Source organism: Melopsittacus undulatus, chromosome 9 (genome assembly GCF_012275295.1).
Source record: "Melopsittacus undulatus isolate bMelUnd1 chromosome 9, bMelUnd1.mat.Z, whole genome shotgun sequence".
NCBI lineage: Eukaryota > Metazoa > Chordata > Aves > Psittaciformes > Psittaculidae > Melopsittacus > Melopsittacus undulatus.
In genome coordinates this window covers 22,797,179-22,817,714 of record NC_047535.1, presented here as the reverse complement: position 1 = coordinate 22,817,714, position 20,536 = coordinate 22,797,179, and the positions used below count along the sequence as shown (strand labels likewise).

Here is a 20,536-nt window from a genome sequence, read left to right as displayed (position 1 = left end):
TTTTGTTCCAGTTTGCTTTTCCAGCCAGACTGTAGCTTCTTCATCTGTATGTCTGTCTTCAGAAATTCTGCCTCTCTTTCTTCCTATTGGCACACATTTTAATAGGACAAATTATTTGAGAGACACAAGACCTTTCAGAAAGGGAGAATTTTATCTGCTGTAGAAAGTCATTAGTGAGTTACTCAAGTGCAGGCATCTTGCCTGTAACATACTGGATTTTTCAAGCAGTTGATATAGTGCACCTGGCTAACACTACACAGAACAGCCTCATCCTTACTAATGGTGATATACCTATATCCAGAAATACTACTTTTCAGGTAAGATACACACCGATCTAGCAGAAAGTGCTGCAAATCTGTTGAATTTCATAAACTCAGGGTCTTACTTGAAATAATGCAATACAGGGCACAATCGAGACACTGGGTAAATAAAAGTTTGGTTTTCACAAATGAGCCAAATTTTATTAATGTAAAATGATGGTAAAAATTTAAGAGAACTTTCACATTGGAAAGCAGCCAACAGACAGAATACACCCAGTAGCAGACATGCAACATGTTTAGAAAAGCAAGAAACCTACACATGTCCTACCACAGGACATGTACATAGACATGGTTCAATGTATATAGACATTGGTTCTGAGCTTTGCTCTTTGGGGTAACAAGGGGCAGAGCCACCACTGGACTTACCAGTCCTGGATAGGGCAACATCTTGGGTGCTATGAGTGGCACCGATGGGGCCTCAGCAGCAGCTTTCACCTCCTGGCTGGGGTCTGCAACACTATGGCCTGATTCTCTCGAATCCAACACCAACGAGGGAACTTGATCTTCAGGAAAAGGCGGCAAGTGAAGTTCACTGTCGCCCTGTTCCAAGGGGGCAGAAATGTCTGGGGTCCCTGCCGATGCAGAGGAAGTAGGAACGTATTCCTGGTAAAGCAAATTGCGCAGCTTCTCATCGAGGCTTTTTATGGTGTTGTCGACAAAGTCCACCCTGGGAGGCCCCTCTCCGTCGGACTCGGCCGTGCCGGGAGGCTGCTGCTGCAGCAGAGCGACCCCTGCGGCGTGCTGTGGGGCTGCAGGTGCTGGCCCCTGTGTCGGGCTCTGGAGCTGAGACCCCACCACAGCAAGAGGATCGGCCGTGGTGGCTGCAGGGAACGACGGGCTCACAAAGGGATGCTGCACCGCACTGGGCTGGCTGGGCTCTGGCAGCACAGGGACCTGCGCCACGGGCTGCCGCTCCAGCACGATGGCATCCGGGAGCACCTGGAGCGGGCAGAGCTCTGCTGCCTTTGTGGGGGCTGCAGGGACTGCCCTGTGCGGCCCAACACTGCAACATGCGATCTCCACGTCAGGGACACATGTGCCCTCGTCAGGCTGCGGCTGCAGGCTCGGGGCAGCATCAGGCGGCCCCTCCAACAAGGCAGCACAGGGGACAGGAGTGCCAGGATGAGCCGGCATTGGAGAATATTCCAGCTGACTGCTGTTGGTGGCTGGCTGTTCCAGTATACTTGGAGTAGATTCCGGTTGTGCTGAAGCTGGAAACTCCACCTGGCTCGGTAAACAGATGGAAGATGCTGTGGCAGGAACTTGTGCCAAAGAGGGAGACACTCCAACAGGGCTGTCACATGTCTGCTGATCAGATAGGGCACCAGGTGGATCCATCACCACAGGCTGGTCATCTGGCTGCTCTGAGTCTGGAGAGAACACAGACATCACCATAACTTTTTAATAAGCCACAGGGAATTAAAGAAAATTATATGAACGATAACCACATCCAGCTGTAACCCACAAATTCTTCCCATCAGAAAATAACTGTTATACAAGCCAAATTAGACCTAAAATTTCAGAGTATGCAAAAATATGTCACTGAAAAGACACTGCTTATTGAAAAAGCAGTGACTAGAACTTCAGCTACCTTATAGTGTAAGGCGGGGGGGTTAAAACACTGAGACTTTCCTGAAACTCAAGACAAACATTGCCAATTGGGTTCAATTCCAGGAACACAAAATGCATGACTGAAGAACATTCACCATTTTCTTCTTCTGACTAAATGAAGGGAAATGACCACAACTAAGTCAGGTGAGAATAGAAGAGAGATGGCACACAAGCTTCAGAGAAGAAAATATTTTCTGTAATGCTTGTAAATACCTGGCCCTTCCAACTGCTGTGTACTCTGAGGTACTGGTGGGGAAAATTCTGGTGCATCAGTAGTAGGGTTTTCCACAACAGGACATATAATAAACCACCTTTTCCCAGTATGCAAAACTAGAGGTAGAAAGAAAAGAAAAAGTAAATGGAGTAGTTCCCATTCATTCCAGGTCATCTATCAAAACCTAGTCTCAATTTCTGTGTTTCAGAAGAAAATCAGAGTGTCTACAACAGTAGCTAAGATTAACTCCTAATTTGATTGTCATCCCTTCTGCCTCCTGATTCTGCCACATATTTTAAGTAATTTTCAAGCATTCACACTTCCCAAAGAGTAACAGTTACGTGCTGTAAACATTTTCTCATGATGAAAGATTTGTTAAAGTTCATCCAGTTCAACTTTTCCATGTTGGAAATTTTCTAGTTACTATTTTCTTCTACATTTAATTTCAAAGCCTGGCATATGTCAACGGCAAACCAGAACTAGATACACTTTCAAACTTTCATTAGTATAAATATAAAGGTTATGTTAAAAAAGGTGGACTGAAAAAATTCTGTGATGCTTACATGAAAAAAATAAACCAGAGCTTTTGAGCAGAAAGTCTAGTTTGGAGGTTTCACAGTTTCTGGACTCGTAAAGGAAGTTTTCATTTATCCTTCTGCCCTGTTCAGCACGGAGTAAATAAAGCACCACATGCAATAACAGGAATTATGGAAATGTTTTTTCCTTCAGCAGAGGTTTCATTTTTCTCACCAGCATGAACTTATAGAGAGAACCAAAGGCCAATTCCCTTCCCATTCCATTTGTCTGTAAAACCCATAAGATACGAACGTGTAACACAGTGTAGCTGAAAATTTCTGGGTTAGATATGTCATAGAATAGTTAGGGTTGGAAAGGACATTAAGATCATCCAGTTCCAACCCCCCTGCCATGGCCAGGGACACCTCACACTAAACCATATCACCCAGGGCTTCATCCAACCTGGCCTTGAACACTGCCAGGGATGGAGCATTCACAACCTCCCTGGGCAACCCATTCCAGTGCATCACCACCCTCACAGTAAAGAATTTCTTCCTTATATCCAGTCTAAACCTCTGCTGTTTAAGTTTCAACCCGTTACCCCTTGTCCTATCACTACAGTCCCTCACCAGCATCCCCATAGGCCCCCTTCAGATACTGGAAGGCTGCTATGAAGTCTTCACACAGGTTCTCCAGGCTGAACAGCCCCAACTTTCTCAGCCTGTCTTCATACAGGAGGTGCTCCAGTCCCCTGATCATCCTCGTGGCCTCCTCTGGACTTGTTCCAACAGTTCCATGTCCTTTTTATGTTGAGGACACCAGAACTGCACACAATGCTCCCAGTGAGATCTCACAAAAGCAGAGTAGAGGGGCAGGATCACCTCCTTTGACCTGCTGGTCACACTTCTTTTGATGCAGCCCAGGATACGGTTGGCTTTCTGGGCTGCAAACGCACACTGAAGCCGGCTCATGTTCATTTTCTCATTGAGTAACACCCCCAAGTCCTTCTCCGCAGGACTACCATGAATTTCCTTTTTGCCCAACCTGTAGCTGTGCCTGGGATTGCTCCGACCCAGGTGCAGGACCTTGCACTTGTCATGGTTAAACTTCATGAGGTTGGCATCAGCCCACCTCACAAGCATGTCAAGGTCCCTCTGGATGCATTCCTTCCCTCTAGCGTATCAACTGAACCACACAGTTTGGTGTCATCAGCAAACGTGCTGAGGGAGCACTCAATCCCACTGTCCATGTCACTGACAAAGATGTTAAACAAGACCGGTCCCAACACCGATCCCTGAGGGACACCACTCATTACTGGTCTCCAGCTGGACATTGAACCGCTGACCACAGCTCTTTGTGTGTCAACTCAATTACCAACAAAAACATAAATATTTTAGCTTTCTCTTGCAAATGTAGTCATGGTTGTGAAAAGAGTTTGCTTGCCTGTACCTTCTCGACTTCTTCATCACTGATCATCAGCTCATGCAACCCAGGGCTTCCCTAAAAGTCCTCAGATGTGAGATTCATGCAGAATAGCCCAGTGATCATCCAGGTTGCTAACAGCAGGGACCACGCTTACACCTGTATTTCAGATATATTCCCAACCACCAGGAACTGGTGAGTTTCTTCCTGAATCTGGCAAACTCATGACTACCTTAAAGCTTATTCAAAGGCACACTTACCATTCTGCTGATACACAGGTGTCTTCGTCTGAGACTGCCGCTTCTCCTGTTGAAAAAGCAGAAACAAAACAATAGAACTGTCTCTGAACACAGAATCATTAGGGTTGGAAGGGCCCTCTGGAGATCATCCAGTCCAACCCCACTGCCAAGGCAGGGACACCCAGAGCAGGCTACATAGGAATTCATCCAGGCTGGTTTTGAATGTCTCCAGAAAGGAAGACTCTACAACCCCCTGGGCAACCCCTAACCAGGCTCAGCTCCTGCAATCTCTCCTCGTAAGATATGCTCCGGATCCTTGATCATCCTTGTGGCCTCTGCTGGACCCTCTCCAGCAGCTCCTTGCCTTCCTTGTGCTGAGGAGCCCAGCAGTGGACACAGCGCTCCAAATGTGGCCTCAGCAGGGTCGAGCAGAGGAGGAGGAATCATCTCCCTCTACCTGCTGCCACACTCCTCCTGATGCACCCCAGGATACTCTTGTCTCTCCTGGCTCAAGGGCACACTGCCAGTTCACGGTCAACTTATCATCTACCAGTACTCTCAGGTCCTTCCAAGCTGAACTGCTCTCCAGTAGGTCAGCCCAAACTGTACTGGTACATGGGTTCTTCCTCCCCAGGTGCAGTACCTTGCACTTGCCCCTGTTGAACCTGATTAGGCTTCTCTTCACCCAATTCTCCATCCTATCAATGCAAGAGGAGCATCATTCCAAGAAGCACTCACATTGTAAGCTTTAATGGAGTAAAAACATTATTTTTTTCTAGCTAAGAAACATTTTTTTAACACACGATGTAACATTAATTTACAGTAACTGGCTCTAAGGAATCAAGCTAGAAATCTTTATTTAACATTTCTTACCTCACCCATTTCCAGTCTATCGGTATCTTGCTGGGGACTCATTCCCTGATCAGAACTTCTTTCTCCTTCTGTATCTTCACTGAGCATATCTTCTGCTTTATCAATAATATCTTTCATTTGTTCAATAAATGTCTCTTTTTCACTCTGCAATATGAATTCATTCTCTACCTATAAGGCCACATGAAAATAAAGAGGAACACAGTAACTTTTCCATTAATGCTCCATTCCTCAACTACTAGAACACTTGGACAATAAGCACATGAGAACAAATTAGCAGAAGCAACCTGGTGCACCAAGAGACTGGAGACAATCACATAACCAAGTCTTACCATGTAAGTAGCAATTTCCTCTGGTGCATCACCATCCAAATCAAACTTGAAAGTTACCATTTTGTGATTGTGTGTTTCAAGCTGGCACTCCACCATCTTATCCCCCGTGTTACAAACCTGCAGGCAAAGATTAACAACAGTTATTTCTGGCAAAGGCAAAGGAATCCCAAAGTCACCCTCAGAGAGACTGTACTTGCATTTAATATGGTCAGTTTGGGTCTGCTGGACTTCTCCTGGCGTGAACGTGCACGTGTAGATTTCTTATGTTTCTTTGAAGACTTTCCTTCTTGTTTTCCACTTCCTATTGCTCCTTCAAAGCTGTCACTCATCTCTTTACCTGAAGCAACATCTGGACTCATGTAGCTTTGTAATAGAAAGGAAGAAACCCCCCAAAATAAAACCACCATTAGGCACAATAGTTATGCATAGGTAACAACAACAAAGACTACCCGAAGTACACATCTGCACACTTTTGGCCTAAACGTAGCCAACTACTGGAATATGATCAGTAAGTGAAGGGAATTACTTCAACTCGGGCACATGCCCTGGCTACCATACTGCTAAGGAACGGTCTATTAACGTTTCTGCCAATACCACAGGGAAACTACCATCACTCTTCATAAATCACTACATTCCCCTAATCCTTTCACTTCAGGGATCCTGACAGTCCTCTGAACTCCACAAATTCAGAGAAGTGGCTGTTTTTCTAAGGTCCAGTTTTCTCAACCCCTGCCCATCTGCACTCACAGCAGAAGGTCTAAACAAGGTCAGGTGAGGTTTGTTGGAGATGAAAGAGAAGTCAGCATAGCATCCTGTAAAACACTGACTCTTCTCTCTTTGCAGTTCTCAGGGATCAGAAAGAGATTTTGTGCCCCAATATCCTAGATGACCAGCTAGCAACACTATATTACTTTCAGCAGTCAAAAGAGCAGCTAACAGTCTGATTTTAATACGACATGCACAGAAGATCCCAACATGTAAGTAATTTGCAGGAAATTTTCAGAGGTTCATAAAAACCACATCAGGAAGAAACTCTGTCAGGCCATCTGGCCTATTTTATTACCCCTAGGTATGATCAGCTCTGTCTAAACCAGTCCTCACACAGTTGTGTATAAACTGATCTTACAAAGCCCCTGTGAAATTTCATCACCTTCCTGGACAATCTACTCCTGTGTTCATTCAGGCAGGCAGGCATAAAAGTATTTAAGCCTAACCTATGGATCCCTTTCTTGAATTTACAGCTGTCAGTTCCTGTTTTATACTAGTTGCAGTTTATTTCTACTCCCTTTGCAGCTACCTTGTACGTGTAACTTGTTTATTAGGGAAGTAAACAGATTTTGTGCACTAGATATATTCTAGATCACACCCTTGCTGCAATAGCCAGCCATTTGATTCCCATGCTGTTACCCTCCAACTGTACAAATGCACAACCCAGCTCTAGCATGGAGTTATCCATGCACCTGAATCAAGGAGAGATCCCCCTGAGATTATGAGGCGGGAGCTGACACAGACTCTCCACACTGTGGCAGTCAGGAAAGTTCAGATTTTCAAACACAACTCTGGAACAGGCACATTACAATTCAAAAGATGACTGAAAATTTGATGTGCCTTTCAACAATGGGCTAGGTAGACAAAGAGAACTCATTTTGTCTATCTCACTTATAGTCAGAACTCACCTGTAGTCATGAAAAATTGAGATTTCACAGAAAAATGTCACTAACATCCTTAACCCAAAGCTTTATAATCAGTAAGGCTGAACTGGTGCTGGCTCTTGCCATATGGAAGGTATTCAGCTGCTTATGAACATACACTGTCCGTATCTACCTTATCCCTATCCCAACCCTGAAACATCTAGCGTACTGCTGGTGCTAAATTAGGAGCTGTAGCACAGAAGCAGCAGATGCCTGGGGAGGGGAGTCGTGCCCCATTCAGCCCCTCTCCAGTCTAGCAGTGAGCCTTCCTCTCCAGGGCTCTTCCTCAGTGGTTCCTCTAAACCTTGATGTTTCCCCTTCTGATTTTGATTACAGAAACAGGCAGATGAGGGCTGTCAAAAACTGGAATTCGCTTTTTTTTTTTTGAAGAGTACTGAGCTGCCTCTTAGGGTTATTGTTACTTCTGTGATTAGCGTTACTAAGCTTGAGGGTGACCTCATGTACTGCAAAACCATAGAACAGGCTTTGGCTGTGTGTTTTACCACTTGTAACGAAACCGTTTGAGTGATTCAACGTAAGTCACTGGTAAACTGCTCCCTTTAACATACCTGGGGGAGATCATTACAGAAGGTGGTACAGGCATACCCAATTTATTCCAAAAGAGAGAATAAACTATATACCAAATTATACTGCAGCAACATATTTTTATACAGAGTCAACAGCAGACCCAGGGACTGTACCACTTCAGTTACCTGAGCAAAAAGAGAAGTTACATGTTGAAATGAAAGCTGTCATACACACATCAAGCCTAGGAAGCAGCACTCAGTCTAGAGAATTAAAAGAGTTGGAGGGGCCAAAATAGGCACACAGCACATCTGCAGCTTTCTCACTAGATGTGTACCCTTCCATCTTCAAGCCCCTGCCCAAGGCAAAGGGCAGGCATTTGACCTAGTCTTGCAAAGAGAAAGAGGAAAAACAGCCTCCAGAAAGAAAACATTTCTAATGCTGAAGAGATTATAATGATACCTTTCACAGCTCTGTGACAGAGTTTGAAGTTTGTCCTGTATTGCCTGCTCCTAAAATGTAAGAAAAAGTAATTTAAGTAAGTGCATTGTAACGGCAGATGAAAAATACCTTTAAGAAAGGTTTTGCTGTTAAGACACCAATAACTATTCCATTTAACTTCTTGAAACTTGAAGTAAATAACTCATTTTACCCTCCCCACATTACTTCTGTCCATAGCATCACTTTCTCTTTTAAGACAGAGCCACTAATATGCTACTTCCCTTCTTGCTGTCTCTAAAGCAGAAGAAGTGGTGAAAGAACCGAAAGAGTTCTTGCCACAATGGGAAAACTTGATTGCAGGACCAGTGCACATCAACACACACCTAATTTTATTTTTGAATGGGTATAAAGTATAAGCTAATTTGCTTCATTGCTTTGTATATTTTCCTGAAATACGTAGTTTATTTTCACTGTATTTGGCTTTTTGTGAGTATTTCTGGGTAACTTACAAATACAAGATGAAAACTCAGTTTAAAAACACTGCCCTCACAGCATCTCCTCTTGCTCTCTACATCATAGATATTTTCCCTAAAATCTTCCCCTTTTCACTGGTTGCAGTGGCAGGACAGACAGTGACAGTGTGACTTTGCATTGGGTAGACTTGTCACAGAATTTGTGCTGACGTTGCTACTGGCCCTACTATGAAAATGTACCAAATATGTACACAGACACACATGTGCACATATATAGCTGTATGTATATTCACACACCCCCAATATATTAATAAATATATATTTTCATATATATTTATATATATTTACAAACATATGTCTATAAAATCCTTCTATAGAGACACAGCTAGAAACAAGCCTCTTGACTGTCATCACTACATCTTCATACCAAAGCAGCTGGTAGACTGGAGTTAAAAGCTTAGCAGTTAACCAGTCAGCTCCACTCCTTGCTTATAATGCCACATATATGCCATGCCAAGTTTGACTGCAGTTTTGATAAAACTGCAAAATTAATGAACAGTGAGAACACAGACATAATTTATCTAAATTTCAGTAATGCACTTGATCAAGTGCCTTACAAAATCTCATTAGCCTGATTAATTTGGATTGGTTTGAATGTGAGTACTGCCATACATTGAAACAAAGAGAAAAGATAAAAATGTTATGGCAGAGTAACAACAAAATGCAGTGTTTCCAACATATACAGATATGAAACTTCTCAGCATAGGGACCACATTGATCAATCTGACCATCTTATGATACTGGATTAATTTCTTAAATCCAGAGAGAGAAGGGAATTAATTTACAAGATGAAATATGAGAATGAAGGTAGTGAAACAGGGGTTAAAAGTTCCTAGGGATATGATAAAGAGACAGGACAGACATGTACCTCAGTGTGCATGGATTTCTCAGGTAATACAGGACCACTTGTATCCCCCATATCACACTGCTCAATAATAACATGGTTTATTAATATTTCCAGACTCTCTAATGGGATGGACCCTGTACTGAAGGATGCAGCTTTGACATCATTGAACCTAACATGAGCTGTGCATACAGAAAAAATAGGCAAGGGACAGGACAGCCAGGAGTTATTTGAGGATCCTGCAAGTGAAGCACTACAAATGGGTTCTACCATCCCTGCTATATCTGACCAATAGGATACAGAAATTCACCAGGAAATGTCCTGCGTGTCACTGCATAAATATTCCTCTGGCAAGAATAAGGTTGCCACTAGACGAACAGGCAAAATGGGGAACTAGAATCTGGTTTTAGTGTTAGCAGCATCCTTACTGAACATCTTCTGGAAAAGGAGGTAAGATGTACCTTTGCTGAAATTAGGCTGTACTGTGTAGTCAAGGCATGCAACAAGTGCATGAGAGCATGGGTAAAACCAAAGAGATTTTGTTTGAAAAGATGGGAACTCTTGCTTTGGGAAGAAAGGTAGCCCAGAACAGAGAGCCTAGAGGAAGAATTCCAAAAGCAGAATTGCTGAGGCACATTTCCACTTGGAAGTGGAGAACAAATCAGACTTATTTACTGAAATCTGATATGAATGTCAACACCTTTGTTTTGCTTTGCTTATGGATATCTATTAAAGAGTGAAGAGAAGGAAATGTTCTGTGACATTATGTCAAGACTGAAGGTTAAACAATCATGGGAGTGGAAAGAAAAGTCAAAATAGCAGACAGGAGGGAGCTGACAGTTTTAAAAAGAAATCCAGTAAAAAGTATCTTGCTTATATGACTACTGAGAATTGGGAATGCCTATGAATATCTGAAGAAACAAAAATCCCAGGGCTAGACTAGAATTCAAGCAATACAGGAGGATACAACACTAAATGAAATGGGAATAAGACTGAAGCTGAGGAGTGTGAGAGGTTTTACATAGTGAAGAATCAGATGATGAAGCAGTTTCTTAAGGCAAATAATGGCTGATTGCACAAGTGCTTGAAACATTTAAAACAAGACTGGACTAAACATGGATGAAACTTCACAGAACAGATTCTTGCTGACCCCCAGCATTTAAAAGAAAGTAATTTCTGCCTCTGTGTGCTACAGACAAAGAGGTATTTAGTCCTGCTGCATCATTACTTTCAAGGAGATGTTCCACAAGGTATGGCATGCAGTTCCCAGCTTCATCTGAAACAGCCTATTATTTGCTGACCCAGAGCTGCCAGCATCTGGGACAAGTGGCTCTATGTGATGAGAGAGGATAATCTCCCTTGTGAAATAAGCATGTTATTTCACAGAGGAGCAAGTAAGAAGGTTAAGGGTGAAGCTGGTGAGTTACTTCAGAGGAAAGTACCTCTTGAGATGTCTTTGCGAGTGCTGGGCCAGCTGAGCAGGTAGCTGGGAACTGCTGAGCCAGTGGCTGGGAAAGCTCGGGCTGAAGCAGGCCAGAAGGCTGCAGAGGCAGGCAGTGATCTATGGGCACAGGCGGGCTGGCTGCAGCGAGGCTGCCATGGAGCTGTGAAACACCTTCCGGGGCGGCGTGGGGTGGCAACACCTCAGGCTGCAGCTGCAAAGGCGGTGACATGACTATGGAGGGTTGCACTGGCAGCATGGGCACCTGAGTTCCAGCCTCCAAAGCATATTGAGAGTGTCCAGTCATCTGCTGTAATATAACAGACAGCTGTTAAAAGAAATCTCTACTCAGGGTGCTTGTGACTTACATGACCATGCACCTAAGCCACCAGAGCTCAGGGTGAAAGGGTTGTGATTCTGTAGTGAGACTGCATTTGTGTGATCTTTGCTTGGATAGGTAACTACTGAAACTTGCTTTGAAATAACCAAATAATAAAGAGATTCTTCCTCTATTATTATGACAATGTGTGTATTGCTCAGGTGCTATTTAGTTTGTAGAAACAAAGCCATACATTGCTACGAAATAAAAATCTTGGATTATGAATTCATTGTCCTGAATAGTTAGCTCTGCTTTCACTGAGCCACCACGATGGCCATGCTGAGAAAAAGACACCCCAGCCATAATCTGAATCAGTATTTCTTTAAAACTCTGCTCTCTCTGTGGACCCAGTCACTGGTACAGACCACACAGTCAGCTCTTTTTTGACTGGGTATATACCAGTGTCTTGTGGAACACATTGTTTTCTGTTTAGTTTAAATATTTAAGACACATGCTAAGCACCAAGGCTCCAAGTCCTGCAAATACTTCCCTGTGCTACATGCACACAGGAAGAAGTGTCATTTATCTCAGTGGATTTCTTCAATGCATTAAAATAACTTGTGTGCGTAAACGATGCGATCAGATGCCAACCACCTTAGAGACTGTGTTGTTATTCTGCATAACAGTTCTTTTGAGTTGTACATTTAAGAACAGAACATTCTCCTTTTAGGTACATCATGTATTATTCCAAGGGGACTAAGCTTGTGGGAAGGGGAAAAAAGAAAGAAAGGAAAATATGGGAGAAAAAAGGCTTTTTACTATTAGATAAAATTCTTGCCTAATTTTTACTTTTTTGTAGAATCATCACTTAGAGATCTAGCCTATTTGGAGGATATATATATATATTAAAAAAAAGTGAAGACTCAAAAGGGACTTCAGACGAGAAGTAGGCCACATAATTTTGTTATTGCATACTCTCTGCATATTCTGGATATGAGCCGGAATTGTGATTCCAGGTTTTCATGTGGACAGAAATAAAGACATTATGTGCTTTGCAACACACAGCAGTTACACAACTGCCTAAGTGGAGGTTGGTAGAGTAGCAACTCTGGTGTACAACAAGAATAATTCACAAAATGGTTCTGTGTAAAACCCATCTGGGCAAAACTTAATGGAGAGGTGCTAAACCTCAACTGCCGCAACAGCACTGCACTGGAAAGCCTTTATTTACAGAAATACCTCTCCATTAAAAGCATTTAGAGACATAGAACAATGTTATTGAATATTCCTCTGCATTTGTTCACTTTGCTCTTAATAGCTACTTTTTTTTTTTCCTGAAAAATATTAATGGACAAATCCTCCACACATATTTGATAGCTAAGGACTGTGTAAGGACAGTTTGGGAATATCAGTTCCCCAGCTTTGGTGTTTGCTGTGCTTGCTCTCCCTGATTCAATTCCCTCTAAAGCCAGTAGAAACACTACAGCTAATGAGCTTAGTGGTAATTGTCTTGGGCTCCATGTTGCCTACAGTGCCACAAACAGTACTGCTGTACCAAATATACAGCTGAATAAAGTCAAAAGTTATGTCCTGCTCTGAAGTTGCCATGATATGGCAGGTTGAAATGGGATGCTATGAACTTTGTTTAATCAATATGTTATGGCAAAGTGATGTGGCAGAATAGAGGTTTTCAGGAATGCTATTATTAACAGATATAGCGCTCTCTCCTGCTTGGGTCAGACTGTGTTTCATGTTGTCATATCACAGATAGGGCGATAGAAGTATTTAGACTCTGTCAATAAGTCCTGAAACACCTCTCTTGTAAATAGAGTTAATATTAGAAGCTCCATTTTATGCCTCATTTCATTTGAGGGGGAAATGGTCTGCAGCTAAAATTCATTCTTGTCTAATAGACCTCTTCCATGCAGGTTGCTGGAGTTGTTAACAAATGGCCAATTCCCTTTACTGTTTTAAAGCTGTTCTACATCAAACTACTCTGTCTCTGCTGCCAGCTTACCCAGGGTTTGCACACAGCAGCCCATGTGCATCAAGCACTGATCAGGGTAAAGGCATCAGCAAAGCTGGGTGGCTGCTACCACAGCTTGACCCATTCTCCTGCCACAGGAGAACGACAGCTTGTTCTTGTGTCATATTTGAGATAGGAAAAGTAAGGGGGAATTCAGAAAGTGCTCTCACCTGCTCACTTTTCAAAACCTGTGAGATTATTCCCTGTAGCCTCAATATTCACCTGCCCCTGGGTTAAACCTCACCTGTTCCACAGCTCTAACAACCACCTCCAGAACTGAGGTCAAGGAGTTAACAAACCATCCTACCAACAGGGAAGAGATCTCCCTGCTATGAGTGTACAGCATGGGAGCCCCAGTATCACCTGTGCTCAGAACCACCCTGCAGTCCCGCGCCCAGAGCATTACCTGGTGTCCAGCCCCTGGCACAGGCAGAGGCTGTTCGGAAGGATGGATTATGCTTGGCTGGAGTGACTGAGGTTGCTGCACCTGGGATACTGCTTGCGTGCCCTGCGTGTGATGGGGAGAGGGCGCTTCGCTCTGAATGATCTGCTGGAAGGTGGCCGGGTACATCTGCTGTTGGGAGAGCTGGGGCACCACATGGTGCGGCGGCAGTGCTGGCACTCCCGGCGGTGCCACGGCAAGCAGCGGGATCGTAGCAGCCGACATATTTGGCACTATTGTTTGGCAGGGCAAGACCAAAGAAGCCACGGTGGTATGAGGAAGATTGACTGCCTGCATGGGGAGGGCAGGGGAGTTTGGTGCCATAGGCAGAGTGGGGTTCATGGGGAGGCTGGGTAAAATCACGGCTGGAGCAAAATACTGAGAAGGAGCAGGTATGGGGGGCACGTTTGCAGCAGGTAAATCAGAGAGGTTTGGAGGAAGGCTGTCAAGTCCTGCCAGAGGAGTAATTGCAGGAATGACAGGAAACTGAGGAATCTGAAAAAAATATAATACCACATAAATTGCAAGTGCTTTCACTGATGGTACAAAGTAGTTTCATTTGCCATACAAGTACGTAAAAATATTCTGTGCCATGATGATAATTATGTCTGTTTGTTAATCACTTCCATTCATTTCCTGAGGTTTATAAACTGATTTATACTTAAATTAAAAACTGATTAAAAACTGATTTATACTTAAATCATTAGTATAAGAGGAAAAAAAATTTGGGGGAGGGCAATGTTTTTATACCTCACAAGACTGACACTATTTCTAAGCCTATCTTGAAGCCTTTGAGCAACATACTAATTAAAGTTGCTTTCATTTCAACAGCAATGAGAAGGAATTGGACCAGATAAAATGCAAAACACTTTCAAGCAAAATTCAGTAAGACAATTTAATATCCTTCAAAACAGGCTGGCTGCAACCCAAGCAGCATGGAAGCTCCCATTAAAGGGGTTTTGCAACCAAAATCTCCCAGTGATGCAGCAGACTGTAACTACCCTGTTATCATCATGGAAGCAGCTTGTTTCTTCCCTTTGGCGCAAGCTGCTTCACATCATGGTGTCGTCACTACCAAACACTCTAACAGCACCAACAAACCCTTCCACCAGGCCAAGGAAAGGGTCTGTCCTTGCTACTGAAAACAGAAACAGGGCTGACAGCTAGGGAGGGGAGAGGTAGGGAACATGGAAATCAGGAGCTCAGAAAAAGAAAAAATTAATGGGCAAATTCTCATGCTCTTAAGCCTGGGATGGGGAAGAGATTATGCCAGGGGAAGATGCATGGGGGAAAAAAAGAAAAAAAAAAAAAGCAGCAGTTATTGCAATTTTGTAACTGCCATGAACTGGATTCTGTAGGCATGCCACAGCATTGCTCACAGAAGAGATTTCTGCTTCACCAAACAAAAACAAATAGTAAGGAAATGTACAGGAATTAGGAAAAAGCTATATTCCTATGGGCTAATTAAATCGGCATGCACTCAAAATAGCCACACAAACCCCACAAATCATGTTAATTATTAGCTGGAAGCTTTACTGAAATGGATGTATTCGCACACTGGTTCCAAAGGTGTTACCTGGGAAGGGGCCACCGGAGGAAGCTGCGGCACAGTTGAAATTTGAAGAGGTTTCAGTGGGGTGCTGCTGGCTGCCACCTGAGAGGTCTGGGGCTGATACTGGGGTAGCAGATGGGTTGTAGGCTGGATGGGGCAAACGGGCTGGCTGGCAAGTACCTGCTGCAGGGATGCCTGCTGGGCTACGGGTTGCTGCTGGGAAAGAAAAGCAAAAGGTTATAGCCCATGTATTACATAGGAACCAGTGCACTGGACACAGCCACCAGAAGACCAGGTTGGACACAGGGGCTTGGAGCAAGCTGCCCTAGTGGAAGGTGTCCCTGCCCATGACAGGGGTTGGAGCTGGATGAGCTTTAAGGTCCCTTCCAACCCAAACCATTCCATGGTTCTATGATTCTCCTCCAGTTCAAGCCACATGGTCAAAGCAAAACTTGCTCAGAGCAGGGGTGGTTCACTGAAGGACACTCACAATTTAAACACTGTACAAGAGCCTATGTTTAAAACACATTTAAATGCAAGATACATTACATCTGAAAAGGCAAGTTCTAACTGTCTTGAAAAGGTTATTTGTAGTGACTCAGACTTTAAATCCCAGAGATTGTTCTAGTTAGCCCTGTAAAATATCCACCTACTAACTTCCAAGATTCCTACCCAGCTAATCCTGGCATCCAAAAGCTGACTACATAATGTAGCAGGCATTGAAATATACAACACTTATTATCCAAGACATGAATAAAACACTGTAATTATCGTAGAAGCTGGATCCCAGTTATTTCTGAGGTGCTGTAGTAACGTTGGTAGCCAAAAAAGCAGTTTTACCCTTCCATGGAAAACAGTGCCCCACTGGCCTGCCAGATTTTATACTATAGAAGAGAAATAAAAAGCTGCATTAAAACTGAAAATAATCAGTACCAAACTTTCCCATTTCTCATGGTACCAGCACCTCCTCTTGCACTTCCTCTAATTAATGCTGAAAGATTTTAAAATGAAACTTCTGTCTCAGAAGCTGGGCATGGAGGCACCAATTTGCTTTGGATTGACCTACTTGGGATCACAGGACTGATTATTCCACCTGGGCACTGCAGCACATGGAACTGACAACATGCCCCAGGGTCAAAAGGTAACTTTCAAATGAAGAGACAAGCATTTTAATCCTTTATCTTCACCATAAATCACTACCATAATATTTTGCTCTGCACATTTTTTGGAGTCAGGATTCTTCAACCAGTTTTTAGGAATTAATGCAATAAAATTGGAGAAGTACCACCAAAGAAGGAAGATACTGTCCACCCCAAGGTCACTGACAGTTTCCAATGCAGAGATCAGTGAACAAGAGTGTTTGGCAACTGGTATGAAGTGTCTGGGGCTGAATGCCACAAGCAGCCCAAGACATGCTGGAGACAGCACTGAATAACTGCATAGCACCAAATGAGCACCTGCAGGGTCTGTCAGTCCTGCCTGAAAATTTATCTTGCCACGCTAAAGAAAAAAACAGTGATTTTGATTATTTTTTTCTAACTCTGGTCCCAAAAAGGCTTATTCTAGGCAGGCAACAGTTCTATTGCTTGATCTACCTCAGGCAACGTTAGGTCTGGCTTTGAACTCCACCAGGCAGAAAAGGTCTCCTATGAAGCCAGGCTGAGAGAACTGGGCTGGGGCAACCTGGACAAGAGAAGGCTCCTGAAGGGGAGACCTGAGAGCAGCTCCAGTGCCTAAAGGGGCTATGGGAAACATGGAGAGGGGCTTTGGACAAGGGCCTGTGGGGACAGGACAAGGGGAATGGCTCTAACCTGCCAGAACAGGGGAGACTGAGATGAGCTCTTAGGCAGAAGCTCTTCCCTGTGAGGGTGCTGAGGCGCTGGCACAGGGTGCCCAGAGAAGCTGTGGCTGCCCCATCCCTGGCAGTGTTCAAGGCCAGGTTGGACACAGGGGCTTGGAGCAACCTGCTCTAGTGGAAGATGTCCCTGCCCATGGCAGGGGTTGGAGCTGGAGGAGCTTTAAGGTCCCTTCCAACTCAAACCATTCTTTTATTCTATGACATGGCTCTGTACTGCAGTTTCTACCATTCCAGGTTTTAAGAAATCAGGGGCATTTACTCACCTAAACCACCAAATTCAAGGGAACAGCAGTGCCAATGCAAACAAGTGGCTCAGCAGGAGCTGGCCTGGCACTGATAATGGGACAGAGTAAACCAGTTGGGATGGAGCCTACCTGAGGCACTGGGGATGCTTGCTCATCCCACAGCAAAAGATCTGCAACACAGACCTAACCAGAACTCAGGAGCAGAACAGTCCCGTAACACGATGCTGGGCTGGAGATAGTAAACCTTGGCAGCATCCAGAGGTAACTCAGCATCCCTGGCTGGATTAATCTGCAGTTCAGGCAAGTTGTCCACAGATAACTGAAGATTGAGCTGGCACAGGCTGTTTAACCTACCTTCAACTCAAGAGGACACTATGCTAAGAGGAAGAAAAATTGCCCTCATGGAACCAAGCAGCTTCCTAAAGCCTCCATTTCAAATTCATCTTGTGTTTTACAAAATGCTTGTGAATTGGATGAAGCATAGAGAGTGGAAAGTATTCCAATGATTTATGTGAACCATGCTCCACTATAATCTTAATACTATAAATGCACAGATATCCAAATTGGAAACAAACAAAAATATCGAGGAGATGCAGCAACATTGACCCCATGTGTCTGAGCCATCAGTGTGTATTCATATAAGATCAATACATCTCATTTTGTTTGGCAGAGGAATTTTCTCACCTTGATTTCTCATTCTTGTATTGACCTGCCCTACCACTCATTTACAAAAGACTGCAGATCTCCATCACTCACGGCATCATGCCTGGAGACTCTGGGAACACCAGACCTACTTCTGTTTCCAAGGCACACAGGGTACTCTGGGAAGTTCTGCACAGAAACTTTATCATTTTATCTATTTCTGTAATAATAATACCATAAAAGGTCAGTCGTTTATTTGGCTTCCTGGTAAGACTGGAAACACAGACTAGTTATAAAATCTTGTTACTATCAGGGTTAGAATTATTTCAAGAGACAGCAGTGCTGTGAAGAGAGGGCATATGAAAGAAATTGTGGAAGTTGGGCAAATATCCTGTTCCAAACCAGCATCTACTCATGGGGGAAAATAAACAACAGATTCTGAACTCAGCATAGAGCTCCAGAGGCCACTAGAGAGACCTGTGCAACTCCTGAGGTCCTATGTTTGCCTAATGTAATTTTGTCTGAGAACCATGAGAATACTCCTACCCATCAGACAAAAACCCTGACATGCAATAAAACTTCATATAAGCGTATGTTTTAAAAGACCAAATTACATTGTCTTCTACAGAAGAACAGGTATAAAATGCAACCTGTAAGATAGATGTTGCTAACTAAAAAGGTTTGGAGAGATATGACACAGACTGGTCACAACGAATACAGAAACTCCCCCACCTTGTCAAGAGTTTCTACTGAAGGAAGTCAAGCTTTGGTAGAATCACAAAACAATGAGCCATTAATTACTGGGTCATACAAGTCTGTGTTTCAGGCTGAGCCCATCTCCATGAAAAGAGACAACCACAACCTGCCTGGAGAGAGATGTTTTGGAGATGCCTATAAGGAACACAGGTTTGGGGGGGAATTTGATAATTCAAGCTGCACAAAGAATTATTTGGAGAAAATACAGAGAGGGACAGACTCTTCTGTGGCCTTCCAATATCTGAAGGGGGCCTACAAGGCTGCCTGAGAGGGACTCTTCTTCAGGGACTATAATGAAAAGAGGGAGTGGGTTCAAACTTAAGCAGGGGAGACTGAGATGAGCTCTTAGGCAGAAGCTCTTCCCTGTGAGGGTGCTGAGGCGCTGGCACAGGGTGCACAGAGAAGCTGTGGCTGCCCCATCCCTGGCAGTGTTCAAGGCCAGGTTGGACACAGGGACTTGGAGCAAGCTGCTCTAGTGGAAGGTGTCCCTGCCTGTGGCAAGAGGTTCGAGCTGGATGAGCTTTCAGGTCCTTCCCAACCCAAACCAGTCTGGGATTCTATGATTCTAAGATAAAGCTACTGGCTGGATGCCTACTATAATGAACTACATTTCTGCACAACTCCAAAAGTAGCATTGCTGAGGATTTAAAGTCAGCTGACACGAAGTAACAGTCACTTTATAACCTTTTACGAAGGCAATGCCAAATAATAATGCAAAATTAATAAAAGGTTAAAAGCCAGGCTTCAAGCCTGTTAAGCCATAATAGAAGTCTTAAACTTCATCAAAACATTCCAAGGTATCACACAACTGTTCTCAAGCTTGTTACTCTTCCATCCCTTAAACCTAATGCCCTTTGCTCCATCCATCCCTAAGTCTCTCAAGTGGCAGTTCCATGGTCTCTAACACCTCAAACATCCTACAGATATGGGTCGAAGCAGGGCAGGGTAAGGGAAAGGGTAAGGTAAAGCAAGGGACAGGGAAAGTGCTTTTCAGCAGCAGCCAAACCCTCACCTGCTGGCCGGCCAGCACTGGCTGTGGCTGCCCCAGTGGCAGGGAGGCGACGGTGGTGGGCTGGACCACAGGGAACGGCATCGCAGGCTCTGGGTAGGGCTGTGGCCTCTGGGACACCACGGCAGGCACAGCTGGCACTGTGGGGACACCAGGCTGCAGGAGGGAGAGCACTGCTTTAGAGAGGAGCAACCCACATGTTATGAGCCTCTACAGCTACATATCAAAAATAAAACAAAAAAGAACCTGTCTACTTGGTACTCTGTCCAAAACAAAGGTGGGGAAAATGATGAAAATTTATCTGCAAGGAAAGTTAGTTTATCTACGTAAAGGTGGCAAAAAGTCAGAAAATTCCAAATAAGAAAACCAAAGTGCATTGCATTTCTTCTGGAAGCAAGGCTGCAGACCAGTAAAACCACTCAAAGCACATACACAGTGACTGAAGGTATACCAATAGCAACAACAAGCCATCAACTGCGTGAAACAAAAATCTTCACCAAGACTTTTATAACTTCATAAAGAATCATTATTTTCCCCAAAAGCAGACACAAAAGGATGACAAGAAAATGAACAGCAAAATGAGAAACAAATTAAAACTGCAGAAGAAGTGAGAATAAAACAACAAAAATTCAGATAAGGCTGGTAAAAACAGCAGCTCTCTCAAACTCTAGCTCAAGCAAAGTGGATG

At 43.8% G+C, this 20,536-nt stretch overlaps 1 protein-coding gene across 9 annotated transcripts in view; it reads right to left on the bottom strand.

Moving 5' to 3' along the window:
* WNK2 (WNK lysine deficient protein kinase 2) overlaps window positions 1-20,536 on the bottom strand; it is a 119,405-nt gene that overhangs the window by 31,270 nt on the left and 67,599 nt on the right. For 7 of the 9 annotated variants that reach the window (XM_031049222.2, XM_031049226.1, XM_031049218.2 and 4 more), the window contains exons 9-19: window positions 19,852-20,004; window positions 15,363-15,554; window positions 13,751-14,281; window positions 11,001-11,309; window positions 8,203-8,252; window positions 5,722-5,887; window positions 5,525-5,641; window positions 5,196-5,363; window positions 4,344-4,389; window positions 2,145-2,261; window positions 687-1,690 (exon numbers count right to left, since the gene is read on the bottom strand). In XM_031049222.2, coding sequence (XP_030905082.1) covers window positions 687-1,690; window positions 2,145-2,261; window positions 4,344-4,389; window positions 5,196-5,363; window positions 5,525-5,641; window positions 5,722-5,887; window positions 8,203-8,252; window positions 11,001-11,309; window positions 13,751-14,281; window positions 15,363-15,554; window positions 19,852-20,004 — 2,853 coding nt within the window. The remainder of the gene's footprint in view (window positions 1-686; window positions 1,691-2,144; window positions 2,262-4,343; window positions 4,390-5,195; window positions 5,364-5,524; window positions 5,642-5,721; window positions 5,888-8,202; window positions 8,253-11,000; window positions 11,310-13,750; window positions 14,282-15,362; window positions 15,555-19,851; window positions 20,005-20,536) is intronic. The other 2 variants (XM_031049219.2, XM_031049223.2) reach the window with 2 other exon arrangements.